The sequence below is a fragment of the Crocuta crocuta genome, unplaced genomic scaffold, assembly GCF_008692635.1.
Source record: "Crocuta crocuta isolate KB4526 unplaced genomic scaffold, BGI_CrCroc_1.0 scaffold159, whole genome shotgun sequence".
Taxonomy (NCBI): Eukaryota; Metazoa; Chordata; class Mammalia; order Carnivora; family Hyaenidae; genus Crocuta; species Crocuta crocuta.
Genome location: NW_027533263.1, coordinates 964732 through 988129, shown reverse-complemented (window position 1 = coordinate 988129; position 23398 = coordinate 964732). Strand labels below are relative to the sequence as shown.

Genomic DNA, 23398 nt, shown 5'->3' with positions numbered 1-23398 from the left:
GAGGTGTCACCCCCGCCCCGGCCGGACTCCTATCGCGAGATTTCTGCCTCTAGCGTCCTCCCCGCGTCCCTCCCAGTCGAGGCCTTGAGCCTCGCCTTTTCCATTCCTTGGGGCTCGGGGTAGGAAACTAGGAAAGAAGAGGGAGGAGGATTTTCAAGGCTCCTTTGTTCCTTTGCTGGGTTCCAGGTTTTCCGGAAACTTATCCTAGACTAGCCTACCTTTCTACCTTCTCTGCCCCTTGCGGCCTCGTAGCATATGGAGGGGTTAGAAGAACAAATACCCCGCTTCCCACCCCCGCCAACCCTGAAGAACTTGGACACGTCCGTCCGGAGTCCCTCCCGGTAGACCCCCTCCTCTACTGCCGGAAGTCGAAGCTGGAGAGCTTGGGGCGCTTAGGGCCTTTCTAGGGCGGTGGCCGAGTGTGGCCGAGGGTCTTATGCTGATCTCCGCTCCCACTGGGGTTGGTAGAGCTCGCTCAGGCTAGTCCGAAGCGGGGCGACTTTGCTTTGCGGTGCTGGCTGGCTTGGGTCGTGCACTGCGCCTCTCGGGAGGTTGGGAGAACCAGATGGTTCCGAAGAAAATTCTGCCCTCCTACTGTAGCCGCTGCTCCTTGCCGCGGTCTTTTGTCGTTTCGCCTGGAGAGCTTCAGAATCCCTTGGAGGACTTTTTAAAACACAGATTGCTGGGTCTCACCCGCACAGATTATGTAGATCCGTTGTAGGACTAAAAAATGTGCACGTCTAACAAGTTCCCTCTGATGCTGATGATGCTGGTCTAGGGACTACACTTTCGTATATGTGCTGCCGAAGCGAGCACGGGACTACAGTTTTGAGAACCACTGTATTAGAGGGTGTATCATCAGAGAGCTGAGGGACAACGTACTGTGTGTGAAAAGCACTGTGGACATTATAAAACTGCAAAGAGAGATGCACATTGTCTCCAAGATCTAGCCTCACGTTTTTATTCCCTGTTCGTATCTTAGTTTGCCACTCCACTGTTACTTGTTATCTTCCTAGCAAAAATTCCCACCCAAATCCTAAAAGCAGAGTCTGTTGTGCACTCTGCTTCTCTTATCAAACATTTTTGGTAAATCAGTTTATATTAGTTGCTCTATTTATCTGACCTCTGCTGCCTTCCCCTCTCAATATAGTGGACAATTACTTTTCTCAGCGTTCTTCCTCGGAATTAGTGCCAAATCCAGTTACCTTTCAGTTCTTACCTTCCTTTCCTCCTCTGAGCATTTAGAGCATTACCCATCTCCTTAAAACTTCATTCCAATTGTCCTGGTTATCTCCCTGGATAGTCCTTTGTAATTGCTAGTTCCTCTTTTCTGTGCTCATTCCTTTAACTTCTTCCCCCTTGCTTTCTTACCTGACCATCTTATACATTCGTAGGGATTTAACTTTTAAAAGAGTGTCAAATTCTATTAAATCATTACATATTTGTCTAGGCTCTATATCCTTCTAGGCTGAGGGAGTAACAGTGGGAAAGAAGGTCGTGAGGTAGGAAAAACTGACCTGTTAGAGGAACTGTAAGGGGCTAGTGTGACTGGATCTTGGTGGGAGATGGAGGAGTATGGGGAGCACAGGGAAGTGGCAAGAGACAGATTCCTCAGTCTAAGACTTTCCCCCAAGCTTCCAAGCCCTATCTGGTAGCTCCACTAAATGCCAAACTAAACACTCTTTGTATCCTTACCCGTAAACTTTTTCTCACTTCTGAAGTTACGTTAAAGATACAATGTTTTATCAGTAATAGCTACTTTTATATGGCAGGTATGTGTGTCATGTATTCTTCTAAGCATTCCACTTTATTTAATCCTCAAAATTACCCTATGATAGGGGCACCTGGGTGGCTCAGTCAGTTAAGCACCTGATTTCAGCTCAGTTCATGATCTCTCAGTTCATGAGTTGGAGCCCTGCATCAGGTTCTGTGCTGACAGCAGAGTCTGGAGCCCAATTTAGATTCTGTCTCTCCCTCTCCCCTGCCCTGATTCATGCTTTGTCTTTCTTTCAGAAATATAAATAAACATTAAAAAACAAACCTCCCTATTATGATCTAGAAACCATTATTAGCCCCATTTAATAGATGGGAAGACTGAAGCATAGAGAGGTCAAGTTAACTTACCCAAGGTCATAGAACTGGTTAATGGAAGACGTTAATTTGAACTCAGGCATTCTGGCTGCACCACAATAGCATTATTGCCTTGCTACCAAGATCTTATTTATCCATTCAACAAATAGTTATTGAGCTAAAGACCACTAGAGATACAAAAGTAACAAGTTAGACCTCTGACCTCACAAAGCTTATCTTCTATATTTGTCATATTTCTCAATTCAATCATCTTTTTCCAGTATCATCTTCATTTAGGCCTCTATTGCCTCTAAGTAACTGGGACTTTTGCAATAACTTCCTAATCGTGCTATTCCTTTCTCCACGCTTCTAGAGCAATCTTCCCAGATGCAGCCTGAATCATTTCTCTATACTACTTAAATGCTGTGGTTTGTACTCCAGATCACCCAGGGATAGTTCTGACCAATGTTCCTCACCTTTACTTCCCATCACATTGGTGGTTCTTAACCTGTTATACCTTCCATTGTGGGATGTAGCAAGCAATTTTTGATGAAAAACTATATTAAATTTAGCAAGTGATTTTCTTTAAAAATTAAAGCAGATTGAAGATTATCTATTATAAGATCATTCTCACTCATTTGCATGCTAATATATGTTCCTGGAAGTGAGAGAGGGAGGGGGTCATTGGGGATTGTGTATGACAGGCAGCCTAGTTTACCTATGCCGTCGGAAGTGGGTGCAGTGGTGTGGGAAATGTTTATAAACTGTATCACGGGCAGAAAAATTTGCAAACACCTGAACTCTATGCATTAATCAGACTGAGATACCCTTTCCTCATTCTTTACTGTCAAAATCCTGTTTATTATTTCAAGCCTTATCTCAAATACTACCCTTAAGCCTTTCTTAATCACTGCAGTTGATGTGAATGCATTCCTTTTCTGAACTTCTTTGCACTTTGGACCTTCTGATATTCAATCTACGTTTGTATTTGCAGTTGTCTTTTATTCTATACTGAAATTCTTGATGGCAATAGCAATTTATTACTCATTTTAGTAGTGCCTCAATGTAAGGCAAGCAACATGCTTTAGTAAGTAGGGGATGGGCTTGATATAGCTAGTACTTCCCATGGATACTTGACCATAGAGTAGAAAGAAGGGTGAGAAGGAATTTCAAGCTGGTTTTCTTATGTCTGAAATATAAGCATTTATTTTTATTTTTTAAAATGTTTATTTTTGAGAGAGTGTGTGTGCAAATGGGAGGGGGCAAGGAGAGAGGGGGACAGATGATCTGAAGCAGGCTCTGTGCTGAGAGGAGCTTGAACCTGCGAACCGTGAGATCATGACCTGAGCCAAAGTTGGATGCTCAACTGACTGAGCCACCCAAGCACCCTGGGAGTATAGACTCAAGGGAGAATCTAGTCCCTGGTGTTTTTGAGATTTCACATGAATCACTTAACCTCTCTGTGAAATGTGAGTACTGATGCTCTACCTGATGCTAAGACCCTTCTAATGCTCATAACTGGGGTTCCATATCTTTTAGTAGTTTGTTATTGGTATCCTTAAACTGACTGGGATTCCCAACAATATACTGCATGCTTGATAAGTGCTGTACTAGTGTAACAGTTTAAGGAGCTTAAAGTGTTGGGGCACCTGGGTGGCTCAGTTGGTTGAGCGTGTGACTTCAGCTCAGGTCATGATCTCATGGTTTGCGGGTTTGAGCCCCGCGTCGGGCTCTGTGCTGACAGCTAGCTGGGAGCCTGAAGCCTGCTTCAGATTCTGTGTCTCCCTCTCTCTTGGACCCTCCTCTGCTCATGCTGTCTCTCTTTCTCTCCCTCAGAAATAAATAAAACATTAAAAAAATTTAAGGAGCTTAAAGTGTTAAGTTTAAGGAGCTTAAGATTAATGAGCTTAAGGAGAGGAGGGATAAATCAGATCTGTGAGGAAATGCCTCATAAGACAAGGCCCAAGCCTGCCTTAAATTGCCTTTTGTTTTGTGATAGCTATCCAGGACTTTGTTATTCAGACTTTCTGTGCTCAGTTAAGAACCCTGTAATGGCTAACCTTGCAAACTCCAGCATGTAAATAATAAAGTTTTGGGTAAAATATTAGCAATATTCAAGACAATGTCTTATGACAGAAGTATTTTGGAACTTTTTTCATCATTACTAGGCCAAATTGGGTTTACTCCCTTTCTCCCTCCCACTCTTCCTTCCTTCCTTCCTTCCTTCCTTCCTCTCTCTGTCCCTCTCTTCCTACCTTTCTTTCATCAGTAGGCTCCATGCTTAACATGGGGCTCAAACTCAGGACCCTGAGATCAGGAGTCACATGTCCTATTGACTGAGCCAGCCAACATCCCTGGATTCCCTACTTTACAAGTTTTTAAACTTTTATTATTTTTAAATGTTTATTTACTTTTGAGAGCGAGAGGGAGGGAGACAGAGTGTGAGCAGGGGAGGGCAGAGAGAGAGGGAAACATAGAATCTGAAGCAGGCTCCAGGCTCTGAGCCCAGACATGGGGCTTGAACTCATAAACCATGAGATCATGACCTGACCTGAAGTCAGATGCTTAACCAGCTACCCAGGCGACCCCCAGCCCACCCCCGGGTTCCCTACTTTAAATGAAGATTTATTTCTGGGCCTCTGGGTGGTTCAGTGGGTTAAATGTCCTACTCTTGATCTCAGCTCAGGTCTTTTTCAGCTCAGGTCTTGATCTCAGGGTTGTGAGTTCAAGCCCTGCATTGAGTTCCATGCTAGGTGTAAAGCCTACCTAAAACAACAACAACAACAACAACAACAAAATGGGGCGAGTGGGTGGTTCAGTCACTTGAGCACCGCATCCTTGATTTTGGCTTGGGTCATAATCCCAGGGTTGTGGAATTGAGCCCTGCATCAAGCTGGATGCTGAGTGTGGAGCCTGCTTGGGATCCTCTTTCCTCCCTTTCTGTCTCTGTCTCTCTCTCTGTCCCTCTTCTCTCTCTGTCCCTCTGCTGTCTTCCCTGCTGACACTCCCTTTTTATCCCTCTAAAATTAAAAAAAATTTTTAATGTTTTATTTCTGAAAGAGAGAGAGAGAGAGAGAGAGCGTGAGCAGGGGAGGGTCAGAGAGAGAGGGAGATACAGAATCTGAAGCAGGCTCAAGGCTCCGAATTGGCTGTCAACACAGAGTCCCACGCGAGGCTCAAACCCAGGAACCGTGAAATCATGACCTGAGATGAAGTTGGACGCTTAACTGACCGACCCACCCAGGCGCCCCTAAACATTTTTTTAATGAAAGCTAATTTCATGTGAGTGATAAATCCACTGACCCAATCAAAGGAGGGACGTGGAGACTTGGAGCACAGCGAAGCAAGGCTTTAATCAATGTTCTTGCAAGAGCAGGTGTCTGATGGACAGGCACACTCGGGTCGGTTACAGCAGGCAGTTTATCTCCGAGTGTGCAAGTCCCTCCCCTGATTCCTCATTGGCTGAGCACTACAGAGTTCGCAGCCTTACCCAGAAGTCGCCTATGCCCACGTAAGGCAAAAAGTTGTCTGATTGGAACAAATGTACATTCATTGAGGTGATGCAGAGACTTTAGTTCTTTGGTCCGTGCTCATTGCAAAGCCTGTGAAAAATAGGCCTGCGAAATGGAGAGGGGAAGAAGAGCCAGGGTCTAAAGGTTTGGGACTCCATTGTGAGGGGTGAGGGGTTCGTACATATTTCCAATAGGTTGTAAATGTATTGTTTACTAGACAGCACAGCTTTTATTTGGTATTTCGGAAAATGAATCATATCACTTACTTCTCACATTTCACGAATGAAAATATTTCATTAATCACTCCTGGTAGTATTCACAACATTTGGGTAGCATTGGTTTTATTTCTTTTCAAAGTATTTGGTTAAAATTCATCAGTGAAGCCATATGGGCTTGGGCTTTCCTTTGTAGAAAGATTTTTAATTAATAATTCAGTTCCTTTAGTTGTTAAAGATCTGTTCAGATTTTCCATTTCTTCATGAATCAGCTTTGGTAATTTGTGTCTTTCTAGGAATTTGTTATTTCATCTCAGTTATCTAATTTGTTGGCATAAAGTTGTTATTAACATTCTCTTATAACCCTCTTCATATCTGTAAGGTTGGTTTTGTTGTCTTTTGTTTCATTCCTGATTTGGATAATTTGTGTCTTCTCTTTTCTGGGTCAGTATAGCTAATGGTTTATCAGTTTTGTTGATGTTTTCAAAGAAAGAAAATCTTTTGGTTTCATTGCTTTTTCTCTATTTTTTTGGTTTTGTTTTTTTATTTCATTGATTTCCACAGCATGCCACCGGCCTCCCGTTTTTCCTTGAAATTTAACAGTTTTTCATGAATAAACACTTCTCAATTTGTTGTTTGGCCTTTCGTTGATTATTCTAGAGTGTTGAGATGGTAGCTTTGGACAATTTTGCCCAGTTTAATAATTGATTTTGGAGAGAGGATTTGATGATGTCTTCATTCTGCCATTGTTGCAAGTTCTCCACAGTACTTTTGGCTTTAAATTTTCAACCTACTTAGATGAAAGATGGTAGGTGTGACATGTGAACTTGGTATTACGTTTAACTTTGGTAGTGGAAATAAGTGTTTCTTTTTCAAGGGCAAGTAACAATAGGCCTTTATTCCAAAAATTAGGAAGATGCCATCCAGGCACCTCAGTAAATAAGTTATTCTTTTAAGACACTTATTCCTTACCTTGAAACAGACATCTATTGTTTAGATATTTGAGGCTTAGGCATTCAAGAAAGCTGGCATTCATTCTTTCTCTCCACATAGGAATGATGGTAGGTTAGGGTGAAAATTCTTTGCTCCTGTAAAGTATTTAGAAAATAGTTTGAGGTAACTTGCCAAGTAAGTAATATTTTGGATGACCATAATAGCTGCATTTTAGGTTATGTAACATTCAAGGCATTTATTTAAAGAAAAGCAAAAAAGGTTAACTATGATGGCATATGGTAAAACCATTAGTTACAGAATTATTTAGGAAAGGCTATTTATTGCTTATTACGTCTTATCTCTTAATATATTAAAATTCATTTAAAGAACAAGAAATCTTGTTGATGACCCAAATCTAAACGTCTCTGTGTTAGAAAATTATCTTGAATGTATGTTGAACTAACTGTTGCCTGGTGTATTTAGATGGCCATATTTCTTTGCTCCCTTTTTATAAACCCAAATTTCACATTAAGAGCCTGTATATGATATAAAGTTATTAGCCTAAACTGAGAAAGCAACTTAACTAAATAGTACTTAGTTGCTGCTTTATTATGGTTGTTGTGAGTAGTGGTAGCAGCAGCAGCAGTCATAGTAATAACTACTGCTACTAATTGGTATGTACTATTAGTAGTAATAGAATGGTCTTTATAGGCCTTCCATTTAGAGAGGATGTTATTGTTTACAAAATATTTTCACATGCATTTTAGAATTCTTCACAGAAGAATTAGGTAGGTAATTGGGTAAGTAAGGCTGTTTTCCTTTCAAAGTAAGCTAACTATAATGTAATTGATGATGATTATTCTTCCAAAAGAAGGCCATGGACTAGAGAAATCTAATGCCAATTTATCTGATGAGAAAACTACAACCCTTTTACTCATCATGCATTTGGTTTCTTTTTTTAAAGTGTATTTATTTATTTATTTTTACAAATAGTTTATTGTCAAATTAGTTTCCACATAACACTCAGTGCTCATCCCCACAAGTGTCCTCCTCCATGCCCACCCCCCCTCCTCCCCACATCCATCAGTCCTCAGTTTTTGTCAGCATTCAAGAGTCTCTCATGGTTTGCCTCTCTCCCTTTCCCCCACCATTTCCGCCCTTCTTCTCCCCCTTGTTCCTCCGTCAAGTTCCTCCTAATCCTCCTATATGTGCAAACATATGATATTTGTCCTTCTCTGCCTGACTTATTTCGCTCAGCATAACACCCTCAAGGTCCATCCATGCTGCTACACATGGCCAGATTTCATTCTTTCTCATTGCCATGTAGTATTCCAACTCGTCATGCACCTGTGATTCTACTCTTACAATGTTGTATTAAAACTATCTTGGAAGATTTCCCAAGTCTTTCTGGGAAAAAAATCCTTTTCTTGTAAAACATAGCTTCATTTTTCAGAACCTAACTAGTACAGGTGGTGGTAGCCTCAGAAGGCTTTATACACTTAGGCTTGCCCACAATAGAAGTTCTCAGCATTTGGTGAATCATTATAGGAAGTGCTAAAATGAAATTCTGCATCAATTCTCTACACCTATTACTTTGAATGTAAGTCATTTTAAAATACACAGATTCCAGGGCGCCTGAGTGGCTTAGTCGGTTAAGCGTCCGACTTTCGCTTAGGTCATGATCTCGCGGTTCGTGGGTTCGAGCCTCGCGTCGGGCTCTGTGCTGACTGCCAGCTCAGAGCCTGGAGCCTGTTTCAGTCTGTGACTCCCTCTCTCTCTGACTCTCCCCTGCTCACGCTGTCTCTCTCTCTCTCTCTCTCTCTCTCCCTCCTAGAAATAAATAAAACATTAAAAGAAAAATAAAATAAAATAAAATACACAGATTCCATAAGAATTTTTAGAACCCAGGTAAGAAGTGTTATGAAATAACATTAAGAACTTTGGTGTTTTATGACATTTTGAGACTCACTTTCCTAGAAAGAACAACATATAAGCAACAGATTTGTCTTCAAGAAATAGCATTTGCTGAGAACAGTTAGGAAGGTCTCTGATTTTCTTTGGCAGAAAAGAGGTAAAAAAATGAAATGCTCTGGGACCTTCACTTTTATATTCCACAACATGTATCTACTAAATACATACTATGTACCTGGTGTGCTACAGTGAAGTTCAGAAGACAATGAATTATGGTTCTTATGATGTGCCCTATCCAGTGAGGGACACAGACGATAATGATAAGCACAGTACCATTGTGAAGGTACAGATGGAGAGGTTTGCACTAGAGGCCATTAGAATGTGGATGAAGTAGTAGCCAAATCCACAGGGCTGGGAAGGAAGGGGTTTCTAAAGGGTTCTGAATAGGGGATGTCCGAAGTGGGTCTTGAAGAAAGAGAAGAGGTTGGCCAGATGGAGAAGTAGAGTCAAGAAGCAGAATGTGGAAAGGCCTGAAAAGTGATGACGGCTGCCAAATTCTAAGAGCAGGGAGCAGCTTGGCGTGTGTTGCATAGAGAGTGTGTGTGTATGCATGTGTGTTTTGGGGGAGGGATGGCAGAGATGAAGTGTGGGGGGGGTTAGTTTGAGAAGGACCTAGGTGGATATGCTAAGAAGTTTGGTCTTAATCTGTGTTGTTTTCTGTGTAGTAATTTATTTAAAATACTTTAGATATTTAGTATAAATGGTATGATATATTTAAGCATATTTAACTATTATCTGTGCCCTAGATGTAGTCAGTTTGCACTCTAGGTATATTTAGTTTACTTTTTTAAAAAAAATGTTTATTTTTGAAAGAGCGAGAGACAGTGCCAGCAGGGGAGGGCAGAGAGAGAGAGAGGGAGACACAGAATCTGAAGCAGACTCCAGGCTCTGAGCTGTCAGCACAGAGCCCAATGCATCTCAAAGCCATGGTCTGTGAGATCATGACCTGAGCCAAAGTTGGATGCTTAACCTACTGAGCCATCTAGGTGCCCCAAGTTTACATTTGAAGAATCCAAATCGTGAATCTGCCCTTCAAAATTGGTCCCATGGGCATTTGAAATAATTTTCTAAAACTTCAAATGGTTGGCTAGAAAGATTAAATTCATCTTGTCTGAAGAAGGTGGAAGAATCTAGTAGCCAGTGCTGGGAACAGGGCTGTAGATTTGGAGTGCTACTGGTTCTGAGTGCCTTCTTCCCAGGGGATGCTGTCATTTTCTCAGAAGGTTAGAAGATTGTGCCATCAGAGTGTTGTGTCTACTCAATATAAACCTACTATGCAAGATGCTTGACCTAACTCATGGTGGCTACAGATGTTTATTAAAAGAGCCAGTCAGGGGGTGCCTGGGTGGTTCAGTAGATAAGTGTCCAGCTCTTGGTTTCAGCTCAGGTCATGATCTAATGGTTTGTGAGTTCGAGCCCCATGTTGGGGCTTTGCACTGACAGCACAGAACCTATTTGGGATTCTCTCTCTCCTTCTTTCTGTCTCTGCTCCTCCACCAATGGTGTGTTTGCACATGCTCTAAAAATAAATTAAAAAACTAACACACGTGTGTGCGCACGCCCCCCCCCCAACAAAAACAAAAAACAAAGAAACAAAAAACAAACCCAAAACCCAAGAGCTAGTCAACTGCCTACTTGCCTTAGGTCAGTTTATGACAATCTGGTCAGCAGTGAGTAGAGACTACTGGAGATTATCATAGTATGACACCAGTGGACCATCCAGCATTTTAGAAAGGTCTGAGTTGAAGGAAGCTGTGATGGGCTAGAAAGTGAGACCCTTTTGGATTCTGTTGTATCTAACTTGATATACCCTCCTACAACCTGTGTTTTGTATACTTGCTTCTCTTCCTCTTCCTCCTATAGATTTTTAAACTATGCAGATTCTGGTAATGCCCCTTTGGGGTGGTATATCAGGATAGGGTAGTTGTGGGCAGCTGAGTGTGGGAATATTGAAAAAGCTCCTTAGCCAATTCTGATGTGTCTATGTCTGCTTCTTCCAGATTGAGGATTTAATGACATGGGGAGAGAATGTCAGGGGGGTAAGGAGACAGGACAGAGTTTTTTTATTTTTTATTTTTTCGAGTGTATGTTGGGGGGGTATTTTTGTGTGTATATTCTATGTCCTCAATATTTATAGATTGTGAGCAACTTGAGAAGAGGTTGTGGAATTTGAAATATTAAGCTCCCCAACTCTGATTCATCTAGCCATTGGTTAAAAATATAAATAACCATTGGTCACAATGGTGTTTGAAAGGCGTAGGGAAGGATAAAATCAAGTACTTTGCTTTTTCAAAGTACTGGTCTCTACAAGCCTTGGAGAACATTTATACCACAGCAATTCCTTAAGAACAAGGAACAAAGAGATCAGACAGGTGGGAAAAGGTCTTGTTGAAATTGGTACAAGTTCTGTTCTTGTTATATTTGCAAAAAGAGGGAAGAAGTTTGTTTTTAGTTATATTTGTTCTTAGTTATGCATTTAGTGTTAATTACATTGGGTTGTTTGTTCAAAGTTAAGACAATTTTTTTTAACATTTTATTTTTAAGTAATCTACACACCCAATGTGGGACTTGAACTTACAACCCAAAGATCAAGAGTCACGTGCTCTACTTATGGAGCCAGGCAGATGCCCCAAAGTTTTATTTTGTTTTGTTTTAAATGCCATCCAACATGAAAGATTTATTTACTCTCTTTGAGAAACAGTACACAGAGTTTTGTTTGTTTTTTTTAACTAAACTCTATACCCAAGGTGGGGCTTGAACTCATGACCCCAAGATCAAGAGTCACATGCTCTACTGACTGAGCCAGCGAGGCACCCCTCTATAAAGTTCTTTATATCTTCTCCCTGGAATGTAATTGAATGCTGGTTACATTTAGTCAAAAAATTTATATTTGTTGTAGAATATCAGATATATTCATTTAAATCGTAAACTAACTGTATTCATCAGATTCACCACTATATAAATTATGTAGGCTTTTCTGACATATAGAAAAATCTCAAAGTCCTTTGTCTGTTTTTGCTTGACAGGTACATATCAGCATCTAACTTGGAAACTATTAACCATGGCTGTTATAATATATTGTAAGCAAGTATCAAAAATACAGTCAATGAGGGAGTCAAGATGATGAAGCAAATTCGAAGGAAGAGATGAGAAACTGCTATGGAAAAAAAATAATGTCAGAATTAGATTGCACAGCCTAAAAACAAACAAACAAGCAAACTACAACAAAAACTAAAAATCAAAAGCCAAAAACTAAAACAAGACTGGTTAGTATATTATAGGGTGAAAAAAACTAAAACCTTTGGAGTTATCTTTTCAACTATACAGAAATCATTTGCAATTTATCAATGTTCTGCAAGTTAACATCTATATTTGTTTCCTACTGCTACTATAAAAAATTACCATAAACTTGTTAGCTTAAAACAATACAAATTTACAGGGCACCTGGGTGGCTCAGTCGGTTAAGCGTCGGACTTCGGCTCAGGTCATGATCTCACAGTTCGTGGGTTTGAGCCCCACGTCGGGCTCTGTGCTGACAATCAGCTCAGAGCCTGGAGCCTGCTTTGGATTCTGTATCTCTTTCTCTCTCTGACCCTCACGCTGCCTCTCTCTCTCTCTCTCTCTCTCTCTCTCTCAGAAATAAATAAAAATTTTAAAAAATACAGGTTTATCTTACAGTTCTAGAGGTCACAGATCCAAAATGAGTCACTTTGGATTAAAATCAAGATATTAGCAGGGCTGTGTTTCTTCTAGAGATTCTAGGGGAGAATCCATTTTATTGCCTTTTCCAGCTTCTAGAGACTGCCTACCCCAAGACGTAGCTTTTCAGGAGTCCAAACCTTAATAAACAGTAAGTATAAAAAGTCACATTTTTCTAGAGTAATATTATTCAATATAATTTTATGAGATGATGAATATGGTCTCTTCTGCGTTGTTCAATACAGTACCCACTGGCCACATGTAGCTAATGAGTACTTGAAAGGTAGCTAGGACAAGTAAGTAAATGAATATTTTATTTAATTAATAAAAATTTAAATTTAAATAGCCACATGTGGCTAGTGGACACCATAATGGACAGGGCATCCCTAGAGCATCAGAATACTCTAGAATGGTAGAGTATGGTAGGCAGGGTCACATTGCAGTATTTTTCCCCTCTCATTTGTAAGTGTTGGAAAGTTTTTCTTAACATATGTATGTAAAATAAATAGTGACTCCAGCAGATTAAAATCCAATAACAATAACAATAAAATCCAATTTCAATAACAATGTGATTTCTTTGTCAAAGAACTATGGCTTCTTTCCTTTTACTTTTCTTAGCGCTCTTGACTCATGGGTATCTGGGTTACACAGTATAGGTTTCATAAATACTTTGAATAGAGCATCTCTGTCTGCTCTGCCTTAGTCAAAGATGTGCAGGTATCAGTTTGAGATAGAACCTGTGGTAAAGGATGAGTAAAATATAGTTCCTGCCCTTAGGCTAGAGAGGGAGGATACACATGTGGACAGGCAGGTGGTGTGATAGAAGAATGAGTTACAAGAGGGGTGGAATGGAGGAAGGATCACTTCCACCCAAAACTATATCTGTTAGCCTCAGCAAGAAGATTTGTTGGCATAGTGGGTTGAATAGTGTTCCCCTGAAATTCTTGTCTACCAGAAACCTCAGAATGTGACTTTGTTAGAAAATAGAGTCTTTGCAGATGTAATTAGTTAAGAAGAGGTCATACTGGATTTGGGTGTTCCCTAAATCCAATGGATGGTGTTCTTCTAAGAGAAAAGAGAAGGGGAGTTCGACGCAGACACAGGGAAGAAGGCCATGTGATGATAGAGGCAGAGTTTGGAGTGATGTAACCACAAACCAAGAAATGCCACAGATCTCCAGGAATCACCAAAAGAGGCAAGGAAGGGTTCTTCCCTAAAATCTGTGGCCCAGCTAATACCTTGATTTTGGACCTCTGGCTTCCAGAACCGTGAAAGAATAAATATATAGGCCATCTAGTTTGTGGGAATTTGTTATGGTGGCCCTAGGAAACTAATAAACCTGGAAAGATACTGGCTAGCCGACGGAATTGAGGGCAGAACTGAAGAAGCAGGCCTTGAGATGAACAGGCACACAGGCGCCTCTGAGGACCTAGCAGCAAGCTTGTGGACTTATTCTCCATAGCTGGCCATCCAGGCAACCTGCTCCCGTGGCCTTTTAACCTTGTGTACCTTCTTCAAGAGTGTAACTCTCAGGAGAGACTCTGAGCCAGATTATCCTGTGCCTTTCCCAGCAGCCTTCTTGGAGCACATGGAGTAGAAGACAAGAGATTTCCAAAGAAAAAGACCCCAGCCAGATAAAAATAAGTGTTGACTGCTACACAAATTATAGTACAGTCCTTTTTGGAAGAAGAAACTGTCCTGTTGAATAGTACTCTTTTACCCAATGAGGGTAGGTGGTTACAGATGTTGAGAAAGAGTATCCAGGAAGCTATGTGCAGAAGGGTTTGGAGTGACACCAGGTAGACAGATGGTGACATCACCTAAATATGAGGATAAGGAGTGTGTGGGTGTCTGTCCTGCTATGGTGACTATGCCACGGAAAAGAACATTCTTGTTTTGTACTCAGTGATATCTTGGTATCAGCTCATTCAAGGTTGGTGTAGAGAGACTGAGAAAATGCCTTTATTTTCTGTCTCCAATAATTTCTGCCTGATTTTCAAACTTCTTTTTGGCATCTTATGAATCAGAAATCTATCTTTCTCCTATTTATCTACCCTATTTTATGAGACAGATCATATGTTAATTTCCACTGTTCCAGAGGTAGATTTGGGATCAGGTTGCTTTTCCTTCACACGAGAGAAAATCCGCTCAGAGAACTGAGGTTCAGAAGGCCTCCTACCCCCCAGACCCAGGGGGAGAGAAAGGAGGATCCACAGAGCCACAGTGAGGGTTAAGGGTTATATTCCTCACTGCTACAGGCACCAGGATGCTGCTGACATGGGGAAGGGGGTAGAAATGTCTAGACAGAGGAGGGGGGGGGGATTAGCACCTCACTCAGTGGGCAGGAACCAGCTGCTTGTCCTGACACCTTAGACTTCTTCTACCATCCTGACATTTGGTTTAGGTCCCATCCCTGTGTGGGACCAGCTGAGAGTAACTTTAATTTTGACAAGAGTGGCTGGGCATTCTGGGACCTTCTATTCCTGAAGGAAAAAAAGTAGCTAATAAAAGTGGTTATATTTTGTGGTTGTGTGAGAATTGGCTGGATAGGGATGGTATAAAAATCAGTCCTTGAACTGTATACCTTTTTATATTTAAAAAAAAATTTTTTTTAATGTTTTATTTATTTCTAGGAGAGAGAGAGAGACAGCGTGAGCAGGGGAGGGTCAGAGAGAGAGGGAGTCACAGACTGAAACAGGCTCCAGGCTCTGAGCTGGCAGTCAGCACAGAGCCCGACACGGGGCGAGATCATGACCTAAGCGAAAGTTGGATGCTTAACCGACTAAGCCACCCAGGCGCCCCAACCTTTTTATATTTTTTAATGTATTACTAATTTAAAACCTTTACTATCCTTTAACAATCCTTGAGCCCAAAGAACTGATTTCAAGTATGTGGTTTCAATTGTGCCTTTTTGAAAAAGTATTTGTTTGACATCCATGCAATTCAAATTTTAGTGCATCAACTCACATAAATAACTTTTCTACAGACCCCTCTATGTTTACTGCTTCATAGTTCTCAACTGTGGCAAATAGAAAATAAATACCTAGTAACCATCTGTAGCCCCGACAGACCAAAATTTACAAAATATGAATTATATTTACCATTGTTTAAAACGATGAGATGATAAAACAAATTTCTCATATTCACTTCAGATTACACAGTTAAGGATTTTATTTTCAAGAGCCAAAACCTTTTTTTATTACTTTCAACAACTTTTGAATCACTTTGCCCTGGCTACTCCCTCTAAGTTCCCCAGCTCTTCTGTTCACATATGCAAAACTCTTGTGTAATTTTTTGCCCTGCCCATGACCCTTCTGTTCTTGTCTCCTTTCTCTTTGTGCTCCAGTTCCACTTCCTCCCATAGGCTCCTGTGGACTAACGGAGCCTCCAAAATCAGCATAGAGACCTGTGGACAGGCCTGTGCACAGCCGTGTCAGGTCCCAGTCCCTGCAAGCAGATGCACTCACTGCCTCCAGTGACCTACAGCCCCCTCCAGGCTGTACGACAAACCCAATCTTGGCCTTCACTCACAAGCCACCCAGTGCTCTCAGTCAGCCTCACCTCATCCTCTGCAGACAATGGCTTGGAGAGCTTTATCATGTGAGTTCTGGCTGACAGAGACTTTCTGGTCAAAGAAGGCCCAATTCATATTCCAGTTTCTCCTCCTCTGACTACCTCCAGAACTCACATTAATGGAATTTGGTGGATCCTGCGTGTTCTAAAGGACAACATCAGGGTGATTACAAGTAGACTCTTTTGCTCTGTGTTTGCCCGCTTTAAAATATGGGAAACTGAGGAATGAGGTAGTTCTGAAACTGACACTAGATTGGATGTTTTTTATAAAAAAAATTTAAAGGGTTTTGCAATCCATAGAAAATGTTTTTACATTGCCCTTTAGCTCCAAATTCCACAAGAATGTTAACCAGGTGGATAGCTGATCTACAGGAGGAAAATACTACTCCTTTGTTGTCAAGTGCACAGACATGGACCCATAGCTAATCCACAGTAAGAACCAAACAAAACTGTGTGGCTCTCATGGTGTCCCTACCTTTGGCCACCCAATCAAACACATCCTTGAGGAAAGTAATCATGTTTATTTACTGAGAAGTGTCTCCCATTCTAGGATTGCAACCTGGATTTCTAGCTAGTCCAGTTAGATTGGATGGAAACAGAAAGAAAAAATTTGCCTTTAGAGCAATATTTACATGATATCTTCAGAAACAAATCAAACTTAAACTTGGCTACTGTGGATATTGCAAAGCTCATCTGGTGGCCTCTAGGCTAGAATGTCTAAGTAAATAATTTGTAAATGATTCATCGTGTTGACCTAATCGGGCTTGAATAATGTTTCTAAAATTGGTCTTTTTTTCCACAAGTGTAATCAGTTTGGATTAATAAACCATCTTTTCACTTTGTGAAAAACTGAAATACCTGGAAAAAAAAGAAAGGAGAATAATTATAAAAGTGTACAAATCCCCCAACCTTTGCATGCAAGGAAAACAATAAATAGTTGAAAACTTGGATTGGTAAGCCTTATGGATATGAATAAATATGTTTAGGTAGTTACTTAGTCTTCCTTGGCCTCCGTGTCTTCATTTATAAGCTGGATGAGCTCAAAGGTTTTCACACATTTTCAGCAGAGGTTGAAAATGTTATGGGAAAACACCTACACATATGTGATTTCAATGTATAAATTTAATGTCAATGTTTTAACACTTGTTTATAAAGCAAATATGTGAAAACGATAATGCTACTTTGAAGAATGCAAAAATCTGAAATTTCAGGTAAAGGTTGACAGTTAAAGACTGAGAATGCAATGTATATCTGCATTTTATTTTTATTATTTTTTAAGTTTATTTATTTATTTTGAAAGAATGTGTGTGAGCACATTAGCAGGGGAGGGGCAGAGAGAAGCAAAGAGAGAATCCCAAGCAGGCTTCATGCTGTCAGTGCAGAGCCCCATCGGGGGCCTGAACCCACAAACTCGTGGGATCATGACTGAAGCCAAAACCAAGAGTCAGACATTTAACCTACTGAGCCACACAGGTGCCCCTGCATTTTATTTTAATTGCACAGCATGGAGATAATTCTGACACACAAATAGCTGTAAGTGGTAAAGTAGCAAAAAAGATATTTATGGTTTGGTTTTAATTTTTGTTTTTTAAATTTGTCTTGTCCCGTGACAATGGTTTATTTTGAAGTTTGTACGAAAACTTGACAACCCAGTATATTCATTGATGGTCTCTGATTTGTCAAAATTTGGCCTTTAGCATATCTGAGTGTGTGTGTGTGTGTGTGTGTGTGCGCGCGCACACACGTGTGTGTAGCTTTCCTTTAGTGAGTACAGTGTCAGGCATGATGCGCTGTACTTTATAAACCTTGTTTTATATAGGGAATAGAGTGAATTTGCCATCATGTCCACATTGAATTTTAACACTTGAGAAGAGAGAGGTAGAGAGAGAGAATAAAGAGCTAGATATTCTGCCTTCTATACATGGGTGTATGTTTTCATTACTATTTTATAATAATTTAAAATATAATTTAAAACATTGGCTATTTTGATTTTTTGTTATTGTGAAAGGAGAATCAAAAATATCATCAGTTATTTAGTGTGATTTAGCAAAACTATCAATGCAAGTTCTTATGTGACAAGTAACAGTGGAATTAAACATATGTCTGTTAATACACATGGGTTGTTTTAGACATTTAATTGGAAAATTAGAGTTTGATGAAAATGTTTTTGTCTCTGAACCTATGACGTAGTTCTCTTCTGCTTTCATTTTTTCTAATGCTGCCCAGTAAGTGTGCAGAAAAGCAGTTTAATTTTCCAACAGTGAAAATTTATGTCTTTTTGTCAGCAGGTATTTCCCAGGCAGTTTTGGTGGCCACTCTGTGGCCTTCAGTGCTCTGAGTTTCGTGTTAAGTTGCAGTACAAAACTGTAGCAGTTGAACACAACAAATGTAGCTAGATACCTCTTTTATTTATTTATTTATTTGCTTTAAAAAATGTTTATTTATTTATTTTGAGAGAGAGAGTGAGCAGGGGAGGGGCAGAGAGAAAGGAAGAGAGAAAATCCCAAGCAGGCTCTGCACTGACAGCATAGAGTCTAACACAAGGCTCAATTCCATGAATGGTGAGATCTTGACCTGAGCTGCAATCAAGAGTCAGACCCTTAACCGACTGAGCCATCGGGTGCCCCCAGATACCTCTTTTTTAAAAAAATTTTTAAAATGTTTTATTTATTTCTGAGAGAGAGAGAGAGAGAGCATGAGCAGGGGAGGGTCAGAGAGAGAGGGAGAGACAGAATCTGAAACAGGCTCCAGGCTCTGAGCTGATTGTCAGCACAGAACCCAATGCCAGGCTCGAACCCACAAACGTGAGATCATGACCTGACTGAAGTCAGATGCTTAACCGACTGAGCCACCCAGGCGCTCCCCGCCTCCCCCAGATACCTCTTTTAAATAGCACTAATTATAAATGCAGGAAGCAATAGATTTTAATGTAGTGCTTTGCACTCAAGATGTGATTCTCAAAAGAATCAGGGAGTAGGATCTTTAAAATATCTTAATCCACAGCATTCTTGTATTAAAATGAAAAGAAAAACTGGGGCATGTGCCTGGCTCAGTCAGTGGAGCATGTGACTCTTGATCTTGGGGTTGTGAGTTCAACCTCATGCAGTATATAGAGATTACTTAAAAATAAAATCTTTAAATAAATAAATAAATAAAATGAAAAGAAAAACTGCCACTATGTTTTTCTTGGGCAAAATATCCTGACTTTCCTTGTCAGCATCCAAAACCACGTATGTTTAGTGTTAAAAAATTAAAATGTTGAATAAAGCTTAAAAGTGAAACTAGATTTATACATTTGTGGAATCCTAAATTTCAGAGAACACAGTTTGAAAAGCTGCTGGAACTGGCTCATCTTTTTATTTTTTTTTCCTTTTCTTTCTAATTATATTTCACCGTAATGATCTTACCTTTTAGGAATTGACAGCAGTGTTATGCTATAGGGATTGACCAAGGTTTAAATGTCTTAGGGTCATCTCTTGGGATCTAAGAAAGAAAGCAAATTAAATACTGAAGGTCATAATGCTATTGCAATATTTCATGAGAAAAACAAGGTTTTGAAAATCCATAGGTTTTGAAAATTTGTCTGACACGAGGAGGCAGGATTTTCCTGAAGAATGGGATGGTATCATTCCTGTCAAGTGACATCTCTGAAGAGACAGGGATTCAGTGTTGTGATTTCTGCTACACTTAAATGTTGCTTAAGAAGGCACTTTAGTGTTACCTATTTTCTTTGCTTCCTGGATGTGAATGCCAAAGAGAATTCTATATCTTGTGAAAATGTTTGGGCTACAAGCCCTTCCTTGTAGTCTTCAGTTCCTGTCTTCTCTGCTGGGAATTCACTCTTTTAGGTCTGGCAGAAAGCAGATATTCCTTCCCTCTGCTGTTGTCCTGTTTTTATTTGAAGAGTTGACTTTTATTACAAAGGTATTAAAAGCAAAAACAAACTTCCCATAAATAATGAAAGAGTTATGAAGATTCCAGAAAGCTTTTCTGCTAATATTTCTTTCACAAAAATACAAAAAGAAGCCAAAGAACAAAAACAAAGGAAAAAAAAACCACCTCAACTCCTAACCTGTTACCCTTAAAAATTCTGTTCCGTTTGCTCTTAATCCGTATTGAAATGTAAATGAGGGGCTAGGTTTGCCCTTCTCAAAGGGCCTCCCCGCATTCTCTACTTAACTGGGGCTTGGGGAGTTGCTTGGCTACCTTGTTTAGAATCAGCCTGTTGCACCTGGGCTGAGCAAGATGCCTGACAAAGCACCTCAGTCTGGTCTGAGGTGGTTTCAGGTCAGCTTCTCGCTAAAAGGAATGGAATTTTTAGTCTCTTCCAAAATCTGCTTCCAATTCCTTTCACCAGACCTGGGCTCCTGAGGTGCCCTTCTGCTTTGGAACACAGATCAATAGTTATTCCCAGCCTTCTAGAGTCTCACTAACTCCCTAGCTCCTGGAATGAGGACCTTCTTCCCTCCCTCCCTTCCCCCCTTCCTTCCATCCTCCCTTCTTTCCTCCCTCCCTCCCTCCTTTTTTTTTTTTTTTTTTTTTTTTTTAAATCCCAAGGGTTCCAGCTCTGGAACTTAAGCTGCTCTTCATTGGCTTTTGGTGATCTTCCCTTTATCTTTTCTTTTGCTTGGAGCCATTATCCCCTTCCTTTTCTATTCTATTTCTCCCTGTTGGTTCTCTATACTATAATTAAGGTAATATTCACTGTGAGTATCAAGACTGATTCTGCTTTTTCATTAAATCTCTGCTTCTGAGATCTATCTGGCCCAATCTCTTTGGTGTCAAGGTCTATCAACAATGAATAGTTACCATCGGTTCAGGAATTTGTCATCATCATTGTGCAGTAAAGGACTAAGTCAGCAGGCCTGGGTAGTCCAAACCCTGCACATTCCAAAGAAAGTTTTAGCCCCTGACCAGCTCCTGAGAGGTAACACCAAAGTCCTAGCAATCCTACCTGATAAGATATCTTTGTTTACTGGGGGCCTTGAGCCGTGTGGTATCATTTGACCTCTGGAAGAGCTGGACACTGAGTAACTAAGATCAGAATGTGGACAACTTATGTCTACACAACTGATCTCTAATAAAAACTGTGGACACCAAGGGTCAAGTAAGCTTCCCTTGTTGGCAAAACCTTGTATATCTTTTCATACATCATTGCTGGGAGAATTAGGTGTTGTCTATGTGACTCTGTTGGCAGATGACAGCTGGAAACTTATGCCTGGTCTCTCCTAGACTCTGCCCTATGTTCCTTTTTCCTTTGCAGATGTTAACCTCTATCTTTTCACTGTAATAAACCATAGCCAGGAGTATACCAGCTTTTCTGAATTCTGTGAGTCCATCCAGTGAACCATTGAATCTGAAGGTGTTCTTGTAGACTTTTATAATCGTCTTCATTATCATCACCATCATCATCCTCACCATCAGTGTGTATTGACCACTTAGTATGAGTGACAGCTGCAAAATGCTTTTCATGTGTTATCCTTTTTTTTTTGAGAGAGAGAGTGAGCGAGCATGTGAGCGAAGGGAAGAGCAGAGAGAGAGGAGGGAGAGTGAGAATCTTAAGCAGGCTCCAAACCCAGCACAGAGCCCAACTTGGGGCTCTATCTCACAACTGGAAGATCATGACCTGAGTTGAAATCAGGAGTCAGATGTTTGACCAACTGAGCCACACTCCCGTCCCCTCATGTGTTATCTTAATCAATCCTTACAACCTGTAATTAGAATTATTCTCTTCACATACCTGTCCCCCAATTTCATAGATAAGGAAACCAAGTGATCAGAGAAGTTAAATAAATCATCAAAAGTAGAGCTGGCATTCTAACCCACATCTTTCTGACTCCAGGGTCTGTGTCTTAATCACTAAACTAAAAGGGTACATCATGACTCCTTTCTGTTGCTAGTTAGATGGCTGCCTTTTTTCCTGTTTCATATTCCGTGTTGCCTATTCCCTCTTTTCAACAGCTTTGCCCTGTTCCTTTTTAGGTGTGTCCTTACCTCTGTTCTTCCCCTAAAGGAGTAACGTTCCAGAGATCAGGTAGGAGGGTTTTTAGATATAAAAATATACATTCAGTAACCGTGTCAGGTAATCTCCCTTCAGGAGTAAGAAAGGCCACTGTATGAAGTGTAACCAAACATTGCAGGGAACAGAGTCAGTCCCTGCACAACTGGAACAAGCATGCTCAACATGGAACCAGTTTCCCAGCCGGTAAAACCTCTTCCAAGACAGTGTGAGAGGTGGGGAGGAGAAGACTGTGATGAAGAATGAGAGAGCATGTGCCTGTCTGAGTGTGTGTGTGCATGTACATGTGTCTACGTGTGTGTGTGTGTGTGTGTGTGTGTGCATCTCACAGGGACAGAATGATAGACAGCATTCTGACCAAGGCACCATGGGAGACTCCACTCTGAGTCACCTCCTGAATCGTGCAGTTTGTGTCTCTGCTCCATGTCACAGAATCCGTGGGACCTTGGTGTGTCTGTGCTGCTTTTAAGGCCTGGCCAAGGATCTGTGGCTTAGCTTCCAGCAGAACCGGGTGCAGAATGCATGTTTCTACGTGCTGTTGGGGTAGGTTCCAAAACTATAAAGAAACAGAATGCAATCTTGTAGGACTGCCAGTACCTCTCCCTCTGCCCAGAGAAATGCAAAGCAGTGCACAGGATACGGGGTTGAGACTAGTGTTTGAAGGCCAACCAGCCCACACTAGTGTAGGTAGGCCGCTCACGGCTCAGGAAATGCTCACGTGTCTCTCCTTCATCTGGTAGGGATGCCTCCCTTTGCTGAACTAAACAGGTGGCACTTAAAAGTGCCATTAAAATGCTGTCAACTCTGAGTCTGGGCATCCAGAAATGTGAACGAAGCAGGAAGGGAAAATGGAACACAGGGTTGGCCCTAAGGCGGTAGCAACGCGGAGGGAAGAGAGTAGGTGGGAGGAGGTGCATTAGCGTCTGCACCGCAGGGAAGGTAAAGGCCTTCAGAAACTGGACACCCATCAACCATGCAGAATACCAGGGCAGGTTGGGTGTCGCCACTGGAATTGGGTGCTTGTCTGGAATGAAAGGACCTCTTCTCATGAAGTTACTCTAGAATCGGGCCTCAGCCCAGCACATGACACAACCACTTGTTGTGGCTGCAAGTATTCCTTATGAGTCAGCATTATAAAGCTGTCCCTTCAAAATGTGGGGTGAACTGAAACCTGTTTGCAAACTTGTTTCTCATGCCCACAAGTGCCCTCCTCCATGCCCATTAACCCGCTTCCGCTCCCCCCACCCCATCAGCCCTCAGTTTGTTCTCAGCATTCAAGAGTCTCTCATGGTTGCAAACTCGTTTCTAAGCTGAGTGTCTCATTTTAGCTTCCAGGAGAAACTGAATCTGCTCATTTGCTTTACATGGCCTCCTGCTAGGGCAGCCACCACACACCATGTTTTTGT

At 41.1% G+C, this 23398-nt stretch overlaps 1 protein-coding gene across 1 annotated transcript in view; it reads right to left on the bottom strand.

Moving 5' to 3' along the window:
- Positions 1-434: 434 nt before the first annotated feature.
- LOC144217882 (aldehyde oxidase 2) overlaps positions 435-23398 on the bottom strand; it is a 110484-nt gene continuing 87520 nt past the window's right edge. The window contains exon 36 of the mRNA XM_077747635.1: positions 435-663. Coding sequence (XP_077603761.1) covers positions 435-663 — 229 coding nt within the window. The remainder of the gene's footprint in view (positions 664-23398) is intronic.